The sequence below is a fragment of the Hylobates moloch genome, unplaced genomic scaffold (genome assembly GCF_009828535.3).
Source record: "Hylobates moloch isolate HMO894 unplaced genomic scaffold, HMol_V3 SCAFFOLD_1, whole genome shotgun sequence".
Taxonomy (NCBI): Eukaryota; Metazoa; Chordata; class Mammalia; order Primates; family Hylobatidae; genus Hylobates; species Hylobates moloch.
The window spans coordinates 53,223,461-53,243,252 of NW_026652276.1; the positions used below are offsets into that span (position 1 = coordinate 53,223,461).

The 19,792-nt window shown below is 34.8% G+C and overlaps 1 protein-coding gene across 1 annotated transcript in view; it reads left to right on the forward strand.

The window, feature by feature from the left end:
• The window catches only part of COL5A2 (collagen type V alpha 2 chain), a 150,247-nt gene that overhangs the window by 77,599 nt on the left and 52,856 nt on the right, over positions 1-19,792 (forward strand). Inside the window, exons 3-11 of the mRNA XM_032755185.2 lie at positions 29-42; positions 4,127-4,159; positions 5,512-5,544; positions 6,948-7,001; positions 12,146-12,256; positions 15,800-15,877; positions 17,824-17,868; positions 18,826-18,879; positions 19,384-19,437. Of these exons, the coding sequence (XP_032611076.1) occupies positions 29-42; positions 4,127-4,159; positions 5,512-5,544; positions 6,948-7,001; positions 12,146-12,256; positions 15,800-15,877; positions 17,824-17,868; positions 18,826-18,879; positions 19,384-19,437 (476 nt within the window). The remainder of the gene's footprint in view (positions 1-28; positions 43-4,126; positions 4,160-5,511; positions 5,545-6,947; positions 7,002-12,145; positions 12,257-15,799; positions 15,878-17,823; positions 17,869-18,825; positions 18,880-19,383; positions 19,438-19,792) is intronic.

A 19,792-nucleotide genomic window follows, 5' to 3' on the forward strand; every position in this document is an offset into this window, starting at 1 on the left:
TAACACATTTACTCTTTTCTTTTTACAGGTAGAGGAAGAAAGGTAAGTGTTACTTTGCATAGTTTCTTTTTCATAAGCAGAGCTATGTCCAATGCTATCCACACAGAACTGTGCTCTGGAACGTTTGAAAGCTTTTGAAAAGTACAAAGTACCATACAAATACATTGTGACAAGTATATGAGCACAGTTCAGCTACTGTGTTTCCAAAGGACAGATGCCTCTAACCATTCACTTTATGGTTAATTTCTCTTTGTATATCTGTTTCTGCCAGAAAGTTGTGACATCTTTAGGGATTGACAATGTCTTATTAACCTTTTATTCTTTGCATTTATCATTGCATAGTACATACTTTGCACATATTAGAAGTACAATACACATTTGATGGAAGAAAGAAAAGATAGGAAGGGAAGGAGGAAGGAAGAAAGTGAGGGAAGGAAGGAAGGAATGAAGAATGTCAATTTGACTTCAATGGGCCTGTAGCCCCTCTCTCATTGGTTGGGAAGTAAAGATCCAGAATTAATTGAACATTTTACCAAATAGATATTTCTTCCACTCTTCTCCCCTCCTTCACCTTCAGAGAGCTTAAAATCTAATTCTGGACACAAGCTTTACACTTGAAAACAGGGTAGGCTGCATCCATTACCCGAGTATAGCTGGTCAGCTTGGTCACTTGCCATCAATAAGGTAATCCTATGAAGCGAAGATAGTTCTTTTTGCCTGAGAGTGCTCTCTGTTTTTTGGTTATCTTGAAAATTATGGCATTTGCTTCAATTGTATCCAAATGAGATGAGCACAGGGATCAAGGGAGTGGAAACTGTCACTGGTCCCAATTTCCATAAATTTTACTTTTGCACACAGTGGAACTTTAATAAAATGATTTATCAGATAACAGATAAAGCAATGCTACACCTTCATGATAAATAAGAGTGATGCTATCAAGGGGAGATCCTGGCCAGTTTTACACATTTTGATTCAGAGGGAAATATCATAAATTTGTCTCATTTGGAATAAATTAGATATGAATATATGTCAAAGGAGAAGGGCTGCAAATGCTGTCTCACATTTAATTTATTGTGAAAACGAAAATAAATTGAAACTTAGCAGATTGGTATAGGCCTTGAACAAACTTGACACATAGGTGAAAGATAGATGGATGGATGCATGGATGCATGGATAGACAGATAGAGAGACAGATCAATCTATGAAACAACAAAAAATCCTAACAATGAGTACTGCCATGAAATAATCAGTTTAATTCAGTTAGCAGTTACCCGACTTAGAGAGATAACTGGTAGGCTGTGTCATTTGCTGCCTTTCTCCAAAGGTAGTGTGGGAGAGCTGGGTGAAGAATATACTCAAAGCAGCTGCCAATGTAGCAGCCACTATCTTCATGACTTGTTTTCATTTGTCATCAGGTATCATCAGAAACACAAGAGCAAAGCAATGTTATAAAAATGCAATTTGTTCTTGGTTTATATCCATTTTGATATTTATTTACAACTCATTGATTGATTGATTCATTCATTAATTCATGTTAACTCCAACATAATTACTGAACCTTTTTTATATGGCTGTGAGGCAAATGGTATAGATGATGCAAATGTGAGAAAAGCACTGTAACTGCTTCCATGGTAATGACATTCTACAAAGTATGTCCACATGGTATTAAATGATAAGTAATTGTAATGCACATCTGGATCTGAGTATGAACTTTATGTTTCTCGGTGGATATGAAAATTAAATTTAGTAAAACTTTAGACAAACCATTGTTCCATACAAATTAACTCATTCAAAGCCCGTATTAATACAAACAGTAGAAACAAATATTTACATTTGTGGCTTATATCCAAAATAAGAAATCTATAGAATCATTAGGGAATTTATTATCAGAAACCTATAATTGAACACTTAATGCCTTTTAAATATTGTGCAGCAACAAAACAGTCATATATCAAAAAGCCTACAATTTAGGTAAGACAGGTATCAGAGAATTCTATTCTCCTACATACAAAGCAAGTATAAAGTGCATTTTGCTTGTAGGTCTCTTAGGATGGAAATTTCACAACTATTCTTAGCAGGCTGTTCCATTTTTCTCATTCTGACTGAAATAATTTGTCCTCTCTTTTTATTTGTTCTTCTAGTCTTGTTCTAGAAGGAGCGTTGTTTCAGCATCATAAAGTCCTTTGTTTATTGGACACAAATTCATGTACCCTTTCTAAACAATTCAAATTATTTCAGCATTTTGAAAAATATCTTTTATTATAGCTGTTACATGGTTAAATTTTATTATTTTTCTATTTTTTAAAATAGACTGTAGAAGTTAGTGGATGTGAACATGCAGAAATAAGCCTGTTTTACTTTGAAGCCCATATATGTTGATTCTTTCTTGTCCTAGGCTTTGTGTAGGTTGGCTGTTAGTCCCTAGTGTTTCTATCTTGATCTTACCCTATAGAACTGCCTCCTGCTTCTGGAGAGCCTTTTCATTCTTTTGGATTCTCAGTTTATTCCTGAATTCCAGAGTATTTGCTGCTTCAACATTAGGATTGACAAGTGTGACTGAGTTATTATTAGTTCTGCCCTTAAGTCCATCGTTTCACTTCATGAAGTTTTGTCAGGATAGTATTGGAAGGATATGAGTAGATTGTATCTTTAGTAGTACAATTTGGTGATATGGGTTAAAAAACTTAAAATGTCTTTAGTCCACAAATTTAACTTCTAAAAACATATCATAAGGTATTAATCAGAGATACCATGCACACATTTATAAACAAAGATATTCATCTTAATGTCATTCTTAAACTTAAAAATGAAAACGAAATTTAAGAGTAAGATAATGAGGCATCGATTAGATACTCAAAGTGCATGTAGATGGTGGAAAACTAAGAATGCCAGAACATTAACAGTGGTTATCTCTGGGGTGTTGACTAGGATATTTAGGGTTTTTTTTTTTATATTTCTTCTATTTTCAAAATTTCCTACTATGAACACATATTATTTTTATAATCAGATTAAAGGATAATATATATGAAAGGAGAAATAAACTATAACTCATTCTTCTTTTTTTCTACATTTTAGAGATAGTTGTTAAATTCATATTCATCCTACACAATTGCCCAGTAAAAAGCATTATTTCTTAATATATTAATGGAAAGTAATACATTTTAAAAATTCATTGCATGCTTTCATGTGCTATGCTGAGCATGTAAAGTAGACTAAGACACAACCATGACTTTGAGGAGACCAAAATCTGTTGGAAGACAAATTTTGAAATGAAGAATACAAATTAGTAAATGATTAAGTAGAAATATATAAAGCTACAATTCGTCCAATATTATTTAATCTATGTACCTGATATCATGCAATGAGGATTCAATTTCTGAGAAAAGTTCTAAGAATCAAAATAAATTCTATCTACATCTATTACATTTGCTATATCTATTATAAAAGCAACTATACTGACCTGACCCTATTTACTTACATGATAGTTTCTTAATGTTGTTTTTGATTTTCTTAGTCAATTGATTTTTTTTCCTAGATTTTCTTCAGGTATTGAGAATTATCTGAGTGGAATTATTATTTTTTCTTTCTTTTTATTAAAGATGAGCACATGCACTCATTTTTAATGCCCTTCCATGAGTACTAAAAAAGGGTGCTAGTAGTTCAGGAATGGCATCTGATTAGATCCTGAAAACTATGTGTCATATGATACAAGTGTGAAAACTTGTATATATTAATTTATATTAATTTTTACGTATTACAATTTCTGGCTCTTTTTGTGTTTTCAGTCTTTCAGTGGTTTTTCCTCTGGTGCTTTGTCTTTACATCTTTTTGTTGCAAGTATTTTGTGCTCTAGTCAACTCTGGATTTGATCTATGTAAAAACTGAAGCAAAATAGCTTTACATATTTCACACATTGGATTTTTTTATGTCTTTCAGGTGAGCAGTAATATTTTAATGAATAATATCTGACTATCCTAAAAATTGTTAACTTTCTTTTTGCAGTTTTTTGCATTTCTTACATAGAAATTCCCCGTGTTTACATGGCATATTCTAGGGTCACATGTTTTTGCCCAGCAAGCCATTATATTGTGCTAATTGAACTTTTAAATTGTTTTTAATATCATAGGGACAAAAGGGAGAACCAGGATTAGTGCCTGTTGTAAGTATATGTATAATCATTGTTTCCTTGTACCTTAAATAAACTTAGCTCATAGTATAATTGTATATTATTGCTTATATACATACTTTCAAAAATAAATTAGTTATTTTAAAAACAAGTTTTTAGTATAACACAAGCAAACCAGAACAGATTAGTTATTTAGTACAATATTTGATATTCTGTGTTCCTGACTTTTATAGTCCCATGACTAAAGGTAGAAAGTCATTGTTTGAAAAAGTTAAATATATTACATGTAGATATACACTGATAGTTAATATTAGTACTAGTTAGTATAGTAGTTTATTGTTCCACACTTCTGGAAATACGTCATGCCCTGATCCTGATCAAAATTCCATGTTGCATAAGAATTCCTAAGACTTCTTTAAACTTGTAAATGGATCAAGAACTATATTACTAAACAGGATTAAAGCTCTTCAACTATCATTCTCTTAGGTTTCATTATTTTTTTATTTTTATTTTTTTGAAACAGAGTCTCGCTCTGTCACCCAGGCTGGAGTGCAGTGGCATAATCTCAGCTCACTGCAACCTCCACCTCCCAGGTTCAAGCGATTCTTGTGCCTCAGCCTCCCGAGCAGCTGGGACTACAGGCGAGAGCCACCATGCCTGGCTAAATTTTGTATTTTTAGTAAAACGGGGTTTCACCAGTTTGGCCGAGCTGGTCTTCACCTCCTGACCTCAAGTGATCCACCCACCTTGGCCTCATTCTCCTAGGTTTTAAAGATGTTATCATCAGTCTGTCAAGACAAAAAGAATATGCGTGTCGATTTATTTAGCAGTGTTTACATTCTTTATTTGCCTTTAATTGGCTTGTGATTTTTTTAACAGAGATTACTTAAAAATTAAATAATTCATATTGTGTTATTTAATTTTAAAAAGCATTTATGTGTGCTTACTATGTCTTAGGTGTTAAGTGCTTTACAAATAGAAATATTTATTTATTTGTCTTCATAACTCTATGAGGGAGGTAATTACATAATCATCACTACCATTTTACATTTAAGTTTCCACTTAAGATTTTTAAGAACAGAGAGGATAAGTAATTAGTCCAAAGTCACACATCTGGTAAGGGGTGGTGTCGGGATTTGAACCCAGGCCTCTTGGCTCCAGTGTTGGTGCTCTTTATCATTATGCCAGCACTGCCTCCCTATATTAGAGTTAAAACTAGATAATATCTTAAATCTTAAGGAGAGGAGGAAATGGGCATCAATTGACAACATCCATTTGTTAAAAAAATTACTGTGGTTTTTGTTGTTATTCTTATTTGTTACTATTGACCTCTCTGAATATCTGCAAAAGCTTTACCTTTACAAATTTTCTTGTTTATTGTTTAGGTAACAGGCATACGTGGTCGTCCAGGACCGGCAGTAAGTAGTTTCTCCCAGTATTCATGGTACTCTTGTATTCCTTGAGATACTGAAAATCTTTACAGATATTATATCCGTGAGAAGATAAAAGAATTAAACAATGATACTTGGTCTCTTAAAATATTTTGTCTTAAACCATCTTCAAGTTAGACATTCCTTTGCAGCAAAGAATGGTAGATAAGGGATCATTTTATTCTGAAACTGAAGAAACATTGTTAGTCTTGCTATTGGTTATTTAAAAGGCAAAACACTCTATTGTTACATTTGTTAATTTTACTGTGACTTTGTTCACTGAAATTAGGGCATACTTGTGTGTTGTTTGACTATGATTAATGGTGGGCTAGTTTTACCTGCTTAATAAAATTAAATTATATATTGCAGTAGAATTTGAGAAATCATACAGCAGGAGAGCGTATTTATGGCTTAGTAGAAAAGACTAATTTTTTCAAGTTTGGATTATCAGCAGTATTCATAACATATACACACACTTCATGTAAATGTTAAACACATCAAATCAACTTATATAAAATACTAAGTCAGCTTTAATGGACTCACTCTGGTTCTTCTGAAGCCCTCACTTTTAAACGATGCTATATGTTGGGTTGAGTAAATATACAATATAATCTTCATACCTCAGTTTAAATCCTCATTTAAAGAGAAACAAAGTCCCCCTGGCAACAGCCGTTTCCCAGGGGGGAAAAAACCATTTTAAGATATCAGCACAATAACACCACTTTTGAAATATAATAGTCATTTGTTATTTAAGGGAAAAGTAACTGTAATTAAGAATTGGAAATTTCTAAGTGGGTTTTAAACATACAAGGGAAGTAATGCAATATTCTAAGTAAAGTAAAAAGAAAAGATGCTTGAGTGTACATAAAGCAGTACTGTGGTAGGCTAAGAGGCTTTCCTTTCCATTGCTTTCATCAGCAACTTGAACAGTGATGAACATTTGGGGGTATCATGTACCAATTTGATTTCATACAGTCCCTGGAATAATTCATAATTTGTATTTTGCACATTCATGTAATTTTCAAAATCAGAATTGTAAGTTTTTGTGCTCAGAGTTTAGTGGCAAAGGCTTTACTTGGGAAAAGAGAGCAAACATGATCCTTAATAATCTGCAATTACTAGTCAAGCTAATCTATTTCGCTCACTATGCTCCATGATGCCATAATGTGCACTAGTTCTTCATAGGTCTTTAAATGTCACTGATAACATAAACAACCCTTCTAAGTGTACAGAACTTTTATATGCCCATGGCTTTATTCTCTATAGTCTTCAACTGAACTGAATTAAGTGTGGTATTTCTGTTTTCCAATTTTCTTTTATCAAGTAAACTTTTAAAAATTCAATAAGGAAGTATACATTTTTGCATGCATAATCATCATTTTCTGTTTTAGGGACCTCCAGGATCACAGGGACCAAGAGGAGAGCGAGGGCCGAAAGGAAGACCTGTAAGTTGACAGGAGGGCTCCTTGTGGGGAATGTATAGCCAGTCAGTTTACACTGTGTTCTCTGAATGTAGCAAGAAGCTGGGAGCACTATTCCTCTTTCACCTCCATTAAATGTTACAAAAATACAATAATAATTGTATATTATCTTATTAGATAACACAAATGATATTTCCTTGTCCCTTATGAGGTCAAATCAAAATAAAGTAGAACTTAAGGAAGCATAATTAACATATCATGAGTTTCACTCATGAGTAAGCAATGCCAAGAATGCACTGTTGAGATAAAACATCCAAGTTATGTGATCTGTGATTGCCACAGGAATAACCAAGCTGGATACGGGAAAAAGTTGTTAGAGGATAAAATTTTCTTTCAAGTGGTTGCACAACAAGTTTATTTCCCAGGTAGCATTCTGCCTTTTTCACTCAGCAGCCACTGCAGAGAAGCAAAGGAGTAATTTTAAAAATCAGCAATCCTATTACCAGACAAGTGAAATACCTTTACAATAACATAGTGACCTCAATATCTTTGAAATGAAACATGAGGATATTATGTAATATATACCAAAGGTTTTCTTTTATTACCTATCTGCACAGAATACATATTGTTCTCAAGTGTTAGGGTTACAACTTTTTTTTTTTTTTTTTTTTTTTTTTTTGTTGATGGAGTCTCGCTCTGTTGCCCAGGCTGGAGTGCAGTGGCATGATCTCGGCTCACTGCAAGCTCCGCCTCCCGGGTTCATGCCATTCTCCTGCCTCAACCTCCCGAGTAGCTGGGACTACAGGTGCCTGCCACCATGCCCAGCTAATTTTTTGTATTTTTTAGTAGAGACGAGTTTCACCGTGTTAGCCAGGATGTGATCCGCCCGCCTCGGCCTCCCTACAACATTTTTTCATATATATCACTTCTAAAATCTAAAGTCTTTCATATATTAAATGACTGTATTCATTTGTATATTGCTCCCATTATCCCATGTTTCAATTAGAAAATTTTGTTTGTACTGTTTAATTTTTTCTCTGATGATATCTATTAAAACTCTTAGTAGATTTTTATCCTTTTAAATGTATATTTATCCATATTTAAATGGGAAGATTAGAAGATAAGGAAACAACAGACAACTTTGAATATATAAATGAGGATAAAATATATTTTAGATCATATGCCTAGGAACTCTTGCCACTAGTTTCATCCTTGTTACTACATTATCCTTCTACTCATTTCACCTCATATATAGTGTGATGTCAGTACTTTTTCTTAAATGGGGCTACACTATGGATGGTATTTGCAGGCATGTAGGTGCAAAGCAGTGCCCCAAGAGTTTGGCCATATCCATATAGGTGAGCAGCAAGGCTGTGTTCAGATTATTTTATGCCCCATTCTTCACTGTGGTTGTATTGAGTTTTCTCACTAGTGTTGGTAGCTTAAACACTGCTGTAGGTCTCCAGATGTCTGTCCTAGATTTAGAAAGACAGAAATAGGTAGAAAATAATATCAGTTGGGTAGAGGATGGGTGGTCATGACAGAAAAACAAGATTTTGCATTGGTGTATTTGTACACTATAAGTAATTGATAACATTGGGTCCTAAGTCTGGGTAGAAGTTGTTGTGGGACCGGACTTCCAGAGTTCCTGGTTAAGATCCAAAGAATCTACGCCCCAACCCTTCTCATTTATTTTCCCTATTTGACTTTGTGATGTGGTCAATTTCCTATCTTGGTTAGGCCTGAGACAATCAATGTGAATTGGGTATAAGTGTGTGTGCGTTGTGGGTGTGTGTTTGTGTGTGTGTGTGTGAAAGAGCGAGAGTAGGGCGGGGGTAGATTTTTAGGAGGAATCAAGTGAGACAACCCTGGCAGATATCCAAGTAGGAAATCTGTTCCTCTCTTAATCCTAGCAAAGAGATAGCATGATGGTAAGTGTTTAACAACTCTTTTAATGCCCGCCTACGCCGATTTCAAGATATGAAATGATGTATAGCTTTGCATGAAATGATGTATATGAAATGATGGGCATGATGTAACAGACTGCCCATAGGTAGAATGTTTTGCCTCATGTCTCAAGCCTTCTAGGAGCTGCTTAGCTGGACTAAAATTATGGCTGTCACAATATCATAAATATCATTCCCCCCACCCCCACAATTATATTACCATCAAACAGTACAGAAGGCTCACAATGTGCAGCATGGTTTCTCACTGTTAACACTATTGATATTTTAGGCCAAATAATTCCATATGCATTGTAGGAAGTTTTGCAGCATTCCTGGTATCCACCCACTAGATGCCAGTTGAAACTGCCATCCCCCATACAATTGTGAAAGTTAAAAATGTTTCTTGACATTGCCAAATCCAGGCAAAATAGCTCTGGACTGAGAACTAGTATGTCAGTAGTTCAGTATGAGATACTCCCACAAAACCTTCAGGAGTAGCCAATGATTTTCATGACTGTCTCTCATCACACGTCCTCAGTTTTAAGTGTATTGTTCAGATAACTTCATAGTAACAAGCTAGCAGCCTGTCAGGAGATGGACCGTCAATGACGTGCTAAGTTCTAGTTGCACACGACACTTAACCACTATTGGTATGTTTCTTGATCTGTAAAATGGGAAATATACTAGATCTTAATATCTATAACATTTATGTGTGTGTGTGTGTGTGTGTGTGTGTGTGTGTGTGTGTGTGTGTCTCTGTGTGTGTGTCTGTGTCAGAGAGAGAGAGAGAGAAATGAAAGAAATGAAGTTCTTGACAGTTCCCGGTCATTCGTCTTTTCCACTTGTGGATGTTTAAACATCGCCACCTAGTGGCAACCTCAAAGTACTTTTTTATTGTAAATTACTGCGGAGATAGTTGAGTATCTTGGAAATGGAAGGGAATGATAATAAATGTAACATTTACCTTAATATAAGAATTATGTAATTCAGCTCACTTGGAGATATAAAAATAGATACTTTTAATGAGCTCCCAAATTCTAATTTGCTTTTGATATTTACCAGTAAACATTCTTGTGTTCACTTAATTTTAGATAATTTTTATAAAAGTTTTTATTAATTTTAATCTTAATTTGTGCAACAGTAAATTTCATAAGCTACTTAGAGGGGATTCCATGGAGGCATATAATGAATCATGAAGTCAATGAAAACAATCTTAGGATCAGACTTTGAAATATGAAGTGTTAATTACAGAAGAATGGAGAAAGTCACAATCTCTTTGGAGGACTAATGGATATTTCACAAACTTATCTCCACTCCTGTTGACAATAAATGTAGTTTTGTGTGTGTCTCTTTGGAACTCTCATTGGGAGCAGAGATTATGCATTAGTTCACTTTTTGTATATAATAATATCTGGTTATTAATTAGCGATTTAACATTGCAAGAACAGAATCAGAGTTTTCTACACAAGGCTATATGAATAAACCAGACTATTATTTTGTCTATGCTGCCGTCTACATATCCAGTTCATGTTACTCACATTTATATGATCCAGGAGTCCTAGAGAACAATTGAAATCAGCCTCTGTTATGTATAATGAAGTGTGAAGTAAATTGTTAGTAGTTTAGGAGTCAGAAAAGTTTTGATTTTTAAAAACAGAATAATTTTCTAAGATATCATTTTTTAATATAAGTTTTTCAGGCTAAGTATTCTACTTCTATTTAATAGATAAATTTGCTTGTTTGTCCCACTACTGCAAGAAGTAAATATGTCTATATAAATGTTTAAATATATTAAAATAATTAAATTTCTGAATAGCTATGATGCCACCCTCCCCAAAACCATCATATACAAACTGCCGCCTCCGCCACCTGAGCTTGTCCTGTGTTTGCTCCCTCTGCACTATCAGCTCCTATTTGAATTGTTTACTGTGGTCCCATAGGTATTCTCATGTTTAAGCATGGGAGTTCTTTTTTTAACTATTAAACTTCATTTACCATATTTCCCTTGATCCCTGCTTATAATTATAAAAAGCATATTGTCTTATGACTTTTTGGTCCTTTCTTTTTAAAGCCTGTCAAGATTCTTTAGGGTTAGGGAGCCAGAAAATACTTAACTAGCCTTGTGGGAATGATGAGGTTAGAGGACGGAGCATTTCCAGAACTGAGGACGTGGCTGTTCCCCAAGCTGCCTTCAGAATGTGGGTTAGGAGAAGGGTGGAATTTGGCAGCTAGAAATCATTGCTCACTTCTCTGAGAACTTAGACTTGGCTGGGTCACAGTGCCTTTGCCTCTAATTTCTCAATGGTCTAGTCTTCCTCTGGGGGTGGGAAGGAAAATAAAGTGTGCCAGGCTTAAAGTATTAAAGAGGACTGAAAGGTAACAATATAATATGCATATATTGAGTGTCCAGTATGTACCAGGAACTATGCAAAGCATTAAACAATTAGATAGAAAATCTCTACAAACTCCAATCAAGAGATTCTTGAATTTTGGGGGGAAGGGAGAAGTTAAGCAGACATATACATAGTTAACTGTAATCCAATGACAATCCACTGTAATTTCACTGACAAAGCGAATTTATAATTGTTGATCAAATACCCTTGCACGGCAAAAACTCAATCAAATAAGGAAGTTCACTTTAGAATACTGTTGAACTGAAAATTTTAAAAATAGGCCGGGCGCGGTGGCTCACGCTTGTAATCCCAGCACTTTGGGAGGCCGAGGCGGGTGGATCCCGAGGTCAGGAGATCGAGACCACGGTGAAACCCCGTCTCTACTAAAAATACAAAAAATTAGCCGGGCGTGGTGGCGGGCGCCTGTAGTCCCAGCTACTCGGAGAGGCTGAGGCAGGAGAATGGCGTGAACCCGGGAGGCGGAGCTTGCAGTGAGCCGAGATTGCGCCACTGCACTCCAGCCTGAGTGACCGAGCGAGACTCCGTCTCAAAAAAAAAAAAAAAATAAATAATTATTCTAAGAATGCTGATTTCTGGGTATTTAATGTACCAGATAAAATTCTTACCCAGACCCCATCCGAATGGTAGACGTTCAGACCTATGCTGAAATCAGTAGTGACGTGGTTGATGAAATTACTCTAAATGGCTAGATTGCCATTTATTTTTAAAATAATAAACACTCCCTTGCCATTAAGAAGTCTGTGCCTTTAGCTTTCTACTAAGTGTATATTTGGCAGTGGGTTCTAATTTTAACTGGCTTGTTTTCCAGGGCCCTCGTGGACCTCAGGGAATTGATGGAGAACCAGGTGTTCCTGGTCAACCTGGTGCTCCAGGACCTCCTGGACATCCGTCCCACCCAGGACCCGATGGCATGAGCAGGGTGAGTTGTGTGCATTGTTTAATGTCACGTACAGATCATGTTTTAAATTATTGATATATTGTTAGGATTTTAAATTGTGTCAGTTCAGATATTAACACTTGACTGTAAGAGCAGTTAAGTAAGGTCAACACTGCTATGGACAATAGAACTGATAAACCCACAGGGAATTGTTGGAAAAATTTGAAGAAGTATTTTCTAAAGTACTGCTTCAAATTGTTTGTATTTCTCAATGTCAGCTCTGGACTCCATGTGCTTTGTTTTTTCTACTGATTCTAAAGAACCACTGCTTTTCCCCCCTTTACGTGAAATGAGAGATTTATCTGTCCTGTTCTCTAGGCTCAGAATGCCAACAAAATCTGCTCCGTATCCTCCACAAGAGAGGATGACACATCCATGATGAGAGATATGAGAAGGCCATTGAGTTGACACTAAAAATGACACCTAATTATTTCTTCAATTTTAGTTTTTTTACTTGAAGTAAAGTCAAACAAAATGTCTTTCAATACCGACTTCTTTGAATTGTTAGTGTCAGACATAGGGGATTTATGAGTACAGGCAAACCGTGGAGATATTGTGGGTTCAGTTCCAAACTACCTCAATAAAGTGAAATACTGCAGTAAAGTGAGTTATGTGAATTTTTTTTGTTTCCCTGTGCATATAAACTTATGTTTTTCCACAATATAGTCTGTTATAAAGTGTGTAATAGCGTCATGTCTAAAAAACAAGGTATATTCCTTTATTAAAAATACCTTATTGTTAAAAATTGCTAATAATCATCTGACCTTTCAGCAAGCCATAGTCTTTTTGCTGATGGGGTGTTTTGCTTTGATGCTGATAGTTGCTGACTAATAAGGGTGGTATTACTGAAGCCTGGAATTGCTATGGTAATTTAAAAAATAAGACAACAATGAAGTTTGCCATATCAAAATCCTTTGTTGTCATTTCAACAATATTCACAGTATCTTCACTAGGAATAGATTGCATCTTGAGAAACTACTTTCTTTGCTCATTCATAAGAAGCAAGTCCTCATCTGTTAAAGTTTTATTATGAGATTACAACAATTAAGCAACATCTTAATTATAATTAATTATAAGGCTCTACTTATAATTCTAGTTCTGTTGCTATTGCCATCATATCTGCAATTACTTCCCCCATTACAGTCTTCAGCCACTAAAATTCATTCGTGAAGGTTGGAATCAACTTCTTCCAAACTTCTCTTGAGGCTTATATTTTGACCAATCAAGAATGTTCTTAATGGCACCTAGAATGATTAATCCTTTCCAGAAGATTCTCAATTTATTTTGACCATTATATTCTTAAGTAATAAGATTTAAAAGTTGAAATTTATTTAGATCCATGGGCTGCAAAATGGTTTTTGTATTAGCAGGCATGAAAACAACATTAATATCCTTGTATATCTCCATCAGAACTCTTATGTGACCTAGTGCATTGTCACTGAGCAGTAATATTTTGAAAGGAATCCTTTGTTTCTGAGCAATAGGTCTCAATAGTGGGCTTGAAATATTCAGTAAACAATGCTGTAAAGGCTGTAAACAGATGTGCCGTTATCCAGGCCTTGTTGTTCCATTTATAGGGTACAGGGAGAGTTGTTTTATCATAATTCCTAAGGATGCTAGGATTTCCATAATAAGAAATAAACACTGGTCTTAGCTTAAAGTCTCCAGCTACATTAACCCCTAACAAGAGAATAAGCCTGTTCTTGGAAGCTTTGAAGCCAGGCATGGACTTTTTCTCTCTAAAAATGAAAGTCCTAGATGGCATCTTCTTCCAATAGAAGGCTGTTTTGTGTACATTGAAAATCTATTGTCGAGTGTAGCCACGTTCATCAATGATGCTAACTTGATCTTCTGGATAACTTGCTGCAGTGTCTACATCAGCATTTGCTGCTTCACTTTGCACTTTTATAGTATGGAGATGGCTTCTTTCCTTAAACCTCATAAACCAACATTTTCTAGCTTCCAGCTTTTCTTCTGCCACTTCCTTGCTTCTTTCAGCCTTCACAGAATTGAAGAGGGTTAGGGCCTTGCTCTAGATTCGATTTTGGGTAAAATAATGTTGTGGCTGGTTTGATCTTCTATCCAGACTACTAAACCTTCCGCCATATTAGCGTTAAGGCTGTTTTACTTTCTTATTATTTGTGTGTTTACTGAAGTAGTACTTCTAATTTTTTAAGAACTTTTCCGGTGCATTCATAAGTTAGATGACTGGTGCAAGAGGTCTAGCTTTGGCCTATCTTGGGTTTCAACATGCCTTCCTTACTGGGCCATTTCTAGCTTACAATGTAAAGTGAGAGATGTGAGACCCTTTCTTTCACTTGAACATTTAGAGGCCATTGTTGAGTTATTAATTGACTTAATTTTAATGTTGTTGTGTCTCAGGGAATAAGGAGGCCCATGGAGAGGAAGAGAGATGGGGAACACCTGGTTGGTAGAACAACACACACAATATTTATTGATCAAGTTTATTGTCTTGTATGGGCATGATTCAAGGCACCTAAAACAATTACTTTAGTAACATCAAAGATCACTGAACACAGATCCTTATAACAGATATAATAAGAACAATAATGATATTAAAGTATTATGAGAACTACCAAAATGTGACACAGAGACACAGAGTGAACACATGCTATTGCAAACATAGCACCAGTTGTCTTGCTTGGTGCAGGGTTGCCACAAGACTTGAATTTGTAATAAACATAATATTGGTAAAGCACAGTAAAATGAGGCATGCCTGTAGATTGAGACCTTAACAAAGAGACATATGAAGCCTGAATATGATTTTTGCTTTACAAAAGTTCATACACATTTTTCTCAACAGATTGTAGAAGAAATTGCCAATTTATTTATAAACAGTACACACATTCTTTTCCACCAAAATTTGGAAACTAATTTGACTACTAAAATGTATATGAACAATTTTGGTCACTTTGATTACTAGGGTTTTTTTATTGTGAAAGAGAGTAGGTCAAACCGTTTCCAAACTTGGAACATTCAGGGATTCATTAAAAGGACTATAAAAGTTTTATCAACTTACATAAATATAATTTAAAGTTTACTGGGCATTGAAAAAGAAAGAATATCATCCAAAAATAGTCCAAAATGGAATCTGGAATCTTTAGGACAAATGTTTTAAAGGCATCTTTTAGGCTTTGTTTAGATGTTTGGCGTCTCTAACCGTGGGAAGAAATCAGTTAAAGAGACTTAAACCTGCAATCAATTAGACTGGCTAGTGCTTATCAGAACAGTCCGTGCTTTTATCAAGTATCAGACATTTGCCCTGTTTCAGAAATTGCTCTGGAGCATCATACCTATAAAATACTCTGGGAAAGAATGGTCAATCAAAAGCACAAACAATCAAAACAACTTAAGTCTTTTTCCAGGCTTTAAAGTCAAGCACTTAGAATGATTCTCAGAAGAGTCATTCTGTAAGAATTCCAGAAAGTGTACGTTTATCCATATGAAAAGGATGTTGATGTATGTCTTTTACTGTAGAAATAATGTCAACATATTGTTTTACAGCCGTTTTCAGCTCAAATGGCTGGGCTGGATGAAAAATCTGGACTTGGGAGTCAAGTAGGACTAATGCCTGGCTCTGTGGTAAGCATAAATTTTACTGGTCATTGAAGTACTTCAGTGAAAAAAATTATTTTAAAAAGAGAATCTTGAGTTAACTAGTGAAAGAATAACATGCATCTTCTTAAATGCACTCATTCATTCATTCATTCATTCATTCATTCAATTTATTTATTTACTCTACGTGTGCCAGTTAAAAGCCCAGTGTGTTTCAATCATAATTATGCAAAGTGTTTGCTGACATTAATAAAGGTCTATCTGTACATTTTATTTAATATTGGAAGAAAATAAAGGAGTTTAAGACATATAACCACAACCACAATAATAAAACCTATACCTTTATAAATAAAAAACAAAACTATTTTATGGTGCTCTTAGAAACAGTGGTTTGGTAAAATTTTGAAATGAGATGTTTTGCTATTTTCATTTTTATTATTTTCTACTTAATATCCTCTGGCTGCCTTATTCCAACAGCTCTATGGTTTCCTGGCTGAGTCTTCTCAATATTCTTACCCTCTTTTGAATTTCTTCAACATCAGACAGACTCCCATTTTTTTCCTGGATATTTGGAGCAATGCAATTTTATTGAATAAATTAACACTTTTAAAACCAACTCTCCTATGTTTTATTGCTCATAATATAGTTCAAAATAATTCCAGGTTAATAGAATTTCAGGCAATAAGAAGTGCAAAATCAGACCTCATAGATAACCACCCCTTCTATCCATCTTTAAGGCCAGCATTGTGAGCATTTTAAATATTATTTGTATATTTTTAAAGTTACTAGTAATATGGCATCATTTAGTGATTCTTTTGGGAATTTTTTTTTTTGAATTGCATGTTTTTATCCATTTGGAGTTTAAATTACATACGTGTGGTTTTTTTTTTTTAATGGAGCTTTTCTTACTATATGTTCCATTCAAAATAAAAAATTAAAATCTTGCCATAAGAATAAATTTGATTTTGGCTGGGTGCGGTGGCTCACGCCTGTTCTCCCAGCACTTTGGGAGGCCGCGGTGGATGGATCACAAGGTCAGGAGACTGAGACCATTCTGGAAGATTGAGACCATTATGGGTAACACGATGAAACCCCGTCTTTACTAAAAAAATAAATAAATACAAAAAAATTAGCTGGGCATGGTGGCGGGCGTCTGTAGTCCCAACTACTCGGGAGGCTGAGGCGTGAACCCGGGAGGCACAGCTTGCAGTGAGCCGAGATCGCGCCACTGCACTCCAGCCTGGGCGACAGAGCGAGTCTCCGTCTAAAAAAAAAACAAAAAGAATAAATTTGATTTTAATTTATTTTACCTTTTAAAGTATGATATTTAAAAAATAGTAATAGACATATAATAATAAATGTTCTAAAATCGCATTTTTGTTTTCTTCCTTTTGTTATGCCTCAGTGGAACGATTTCATGTTTAAATGAGGAAAGCCTGTGTGGATAGTTTCAATCTATGTTGTGAAAGAAAGAAATCACCCGGGAAACTCAGTGCCCCAGATCGTTTTCAACTCACATTTAATATAATCTAGTTATTATTGTTGATGTTTCATAAACTTTTAATTCAACTTATTTAAATTATAAGAATTATCTGCTGTGAATCTGAAGAATTAAATAGGCAGTTTGAGAACTAACTTATGTCTGCCAAGATTTTTCTTTAATCAGATGTTCTTAACAGAACCATCCATTAAACATGCAAGTGTTCTTGTTCTAAAGACATTGGGTGTGTACAGGCATATGGCTCATTTCTCTTTATAACACTGAAGTTATGTATAAAATCATCCCAAATGTTGTCCAAGCTTTAATCTCCTTGAATTTAGCTGCCTTCCAAATGAGTACAGATGGAGAATGTCATCATCCCCCTTTGTCAAAGCTTCACTTTTCCAGATTCTAGAGATGATTCAACATTTTTGAAATATTTGACCTAATTGTCATGAGTACTATGCAATGTTTCTCCTCATTTGTTTTTAAGGGTCCTGTTGGCCCAAGGGGACCACAGGGTTTACAAGGACAGCAAGTAAGTCTCTTTATAATTAAGTTACATGCTGTAGGAAAAAGATACACACACACATATATTACATAAGGTCTCTGTGACATGACTGCTTTTGGCTGGTTTTAAAATTTTATATTGTAATGCTCACTTCAAATAGGATATATTAAATAGTTTTTTATTTAGAAATATATGCAGCATGTTTTTGCAAAGTTTATTGGGATAAATTTTTATCATCTGATTTCTTTATGTGACTGACCTTCGATAACAAAATTACATGCCTTTGCGTCTGAAGTAAGAAATTCATTATGTTATGTCATGAAAATGTTCACAATTGGTTATATGCCAACTCTGAAGCTATGAAATCAGATCATAAGAGGCAATCCCCATGTGGTATTATTAGAAATAAGAATCAAGATGTTTGTTCCATGGGATCTTTAGGAAGAATATAATACAATATACTTTTAAAATGCCTATCAGATACCAGTAAAATAGTGATGTAGAACTATTTTTATTTTTTATAGCAATTTAACAGGCATCAGGAAATAATATTTTAAAAGAAAGAATGAAAATAACCTTTAGTTCAGTCAAGGTTACCACATTGTCATTATCATGTGTGTGGAGTTTTACTTCAAGCTATCAGTGAATAGAAAAGGTGGTTGATGATGGTGATGATGATGATGTTGATGAGGAGAACTGCCATTGATGGAGCACGCACGCACTCTGTGCCAGCACTATTCTAGGTTCTTAACATACATTAATTACTTCAGCAGCCATAACAGCCTAATAAAGTAAGTACCAATATTATTCTGATTTTACACATTAGGAAACAGTTACAGACAGATTAAGTAACTTGCCCAAAGTCACACAGCTGGAAGATGGCAAAGCCAACTGTCTGAATGATTACACTGTATATTGAGAGAGTACAGGGTTTAATATTCTATTTTTCCTTGGTTTGTATATATGCTTTGTTCTCAATTGTAGGGTGGTGCAGGACCTACAGGACCTCCTGGTGAACCTGGTGATCCTGGACCAATGGTAAATGTCAAGTAAGCATGTAGACCCAGTTACATTTGGGTCCACCATTATAATGATGTCAAATATTGAGTTATTTATCTTCCCAGGTCCTCCCTAATGTAGGAAGAAATAACAATCCAGTTTGGGAGTCCTGTTCTATGAACTGTTCTTAAGCTGTATGTTTCTCGTAGCAGAATATTTAAATTCAAAGACTATTTAAATATATTTATTTAAATTTAAAAATTCAAAGATATTTACATTCAAAGATTATGATCATTAGACAGTGCTGAGCGATTTGCTTTTGTGCAATTATACTTTTTTTCTTGTTGAGCACATGATCTGGGGATGCAACATAAAATTCAAACCATTAATAAAACTATTTTCTCTGTCTCAACAATATTTATCATTTTCATTTGTTTCAATAATAGTTTGACATTTCATTTTGTCTCAATAATGTTTTGAATTATATTACTGGCAAGTAAAGGTAAATATTCTTTTTTTCCTTTTGTTTTGTTCTGTTATTAGGGTCCGATTGGTTCACGTGGACCAGAGGGCCCTCCTGGTAAACCTGGGGAAGATGTAAGCTACCTTTCCTCATTTTTCATTCAGGTTTTGAAGAGGCGAAGGAGTTACAATGTTAACAAGAATTTTCTGTATTAATTTCCATTACATTTCCCCACACTTTTAGTTTGCATTAAATTCGTTGTAAACAGGAGCACTCAGAATGGAATTTTGCAAATATCTAAAAGGGCTCTTAATTTGCATAGTATTATGTTATTAGGTACTACTGTCTCTTCCTGAATTCCCTGTGTTTTTGTTAAGATTTCTCCATTAGATGCTAGGCTTGTTGTCACAGTAGCAACAACCTTTCCTAGTGGAACCACTGAAATTACCTGAAAGAGAAATATATTGCTCTAATGGCAATACATCATTA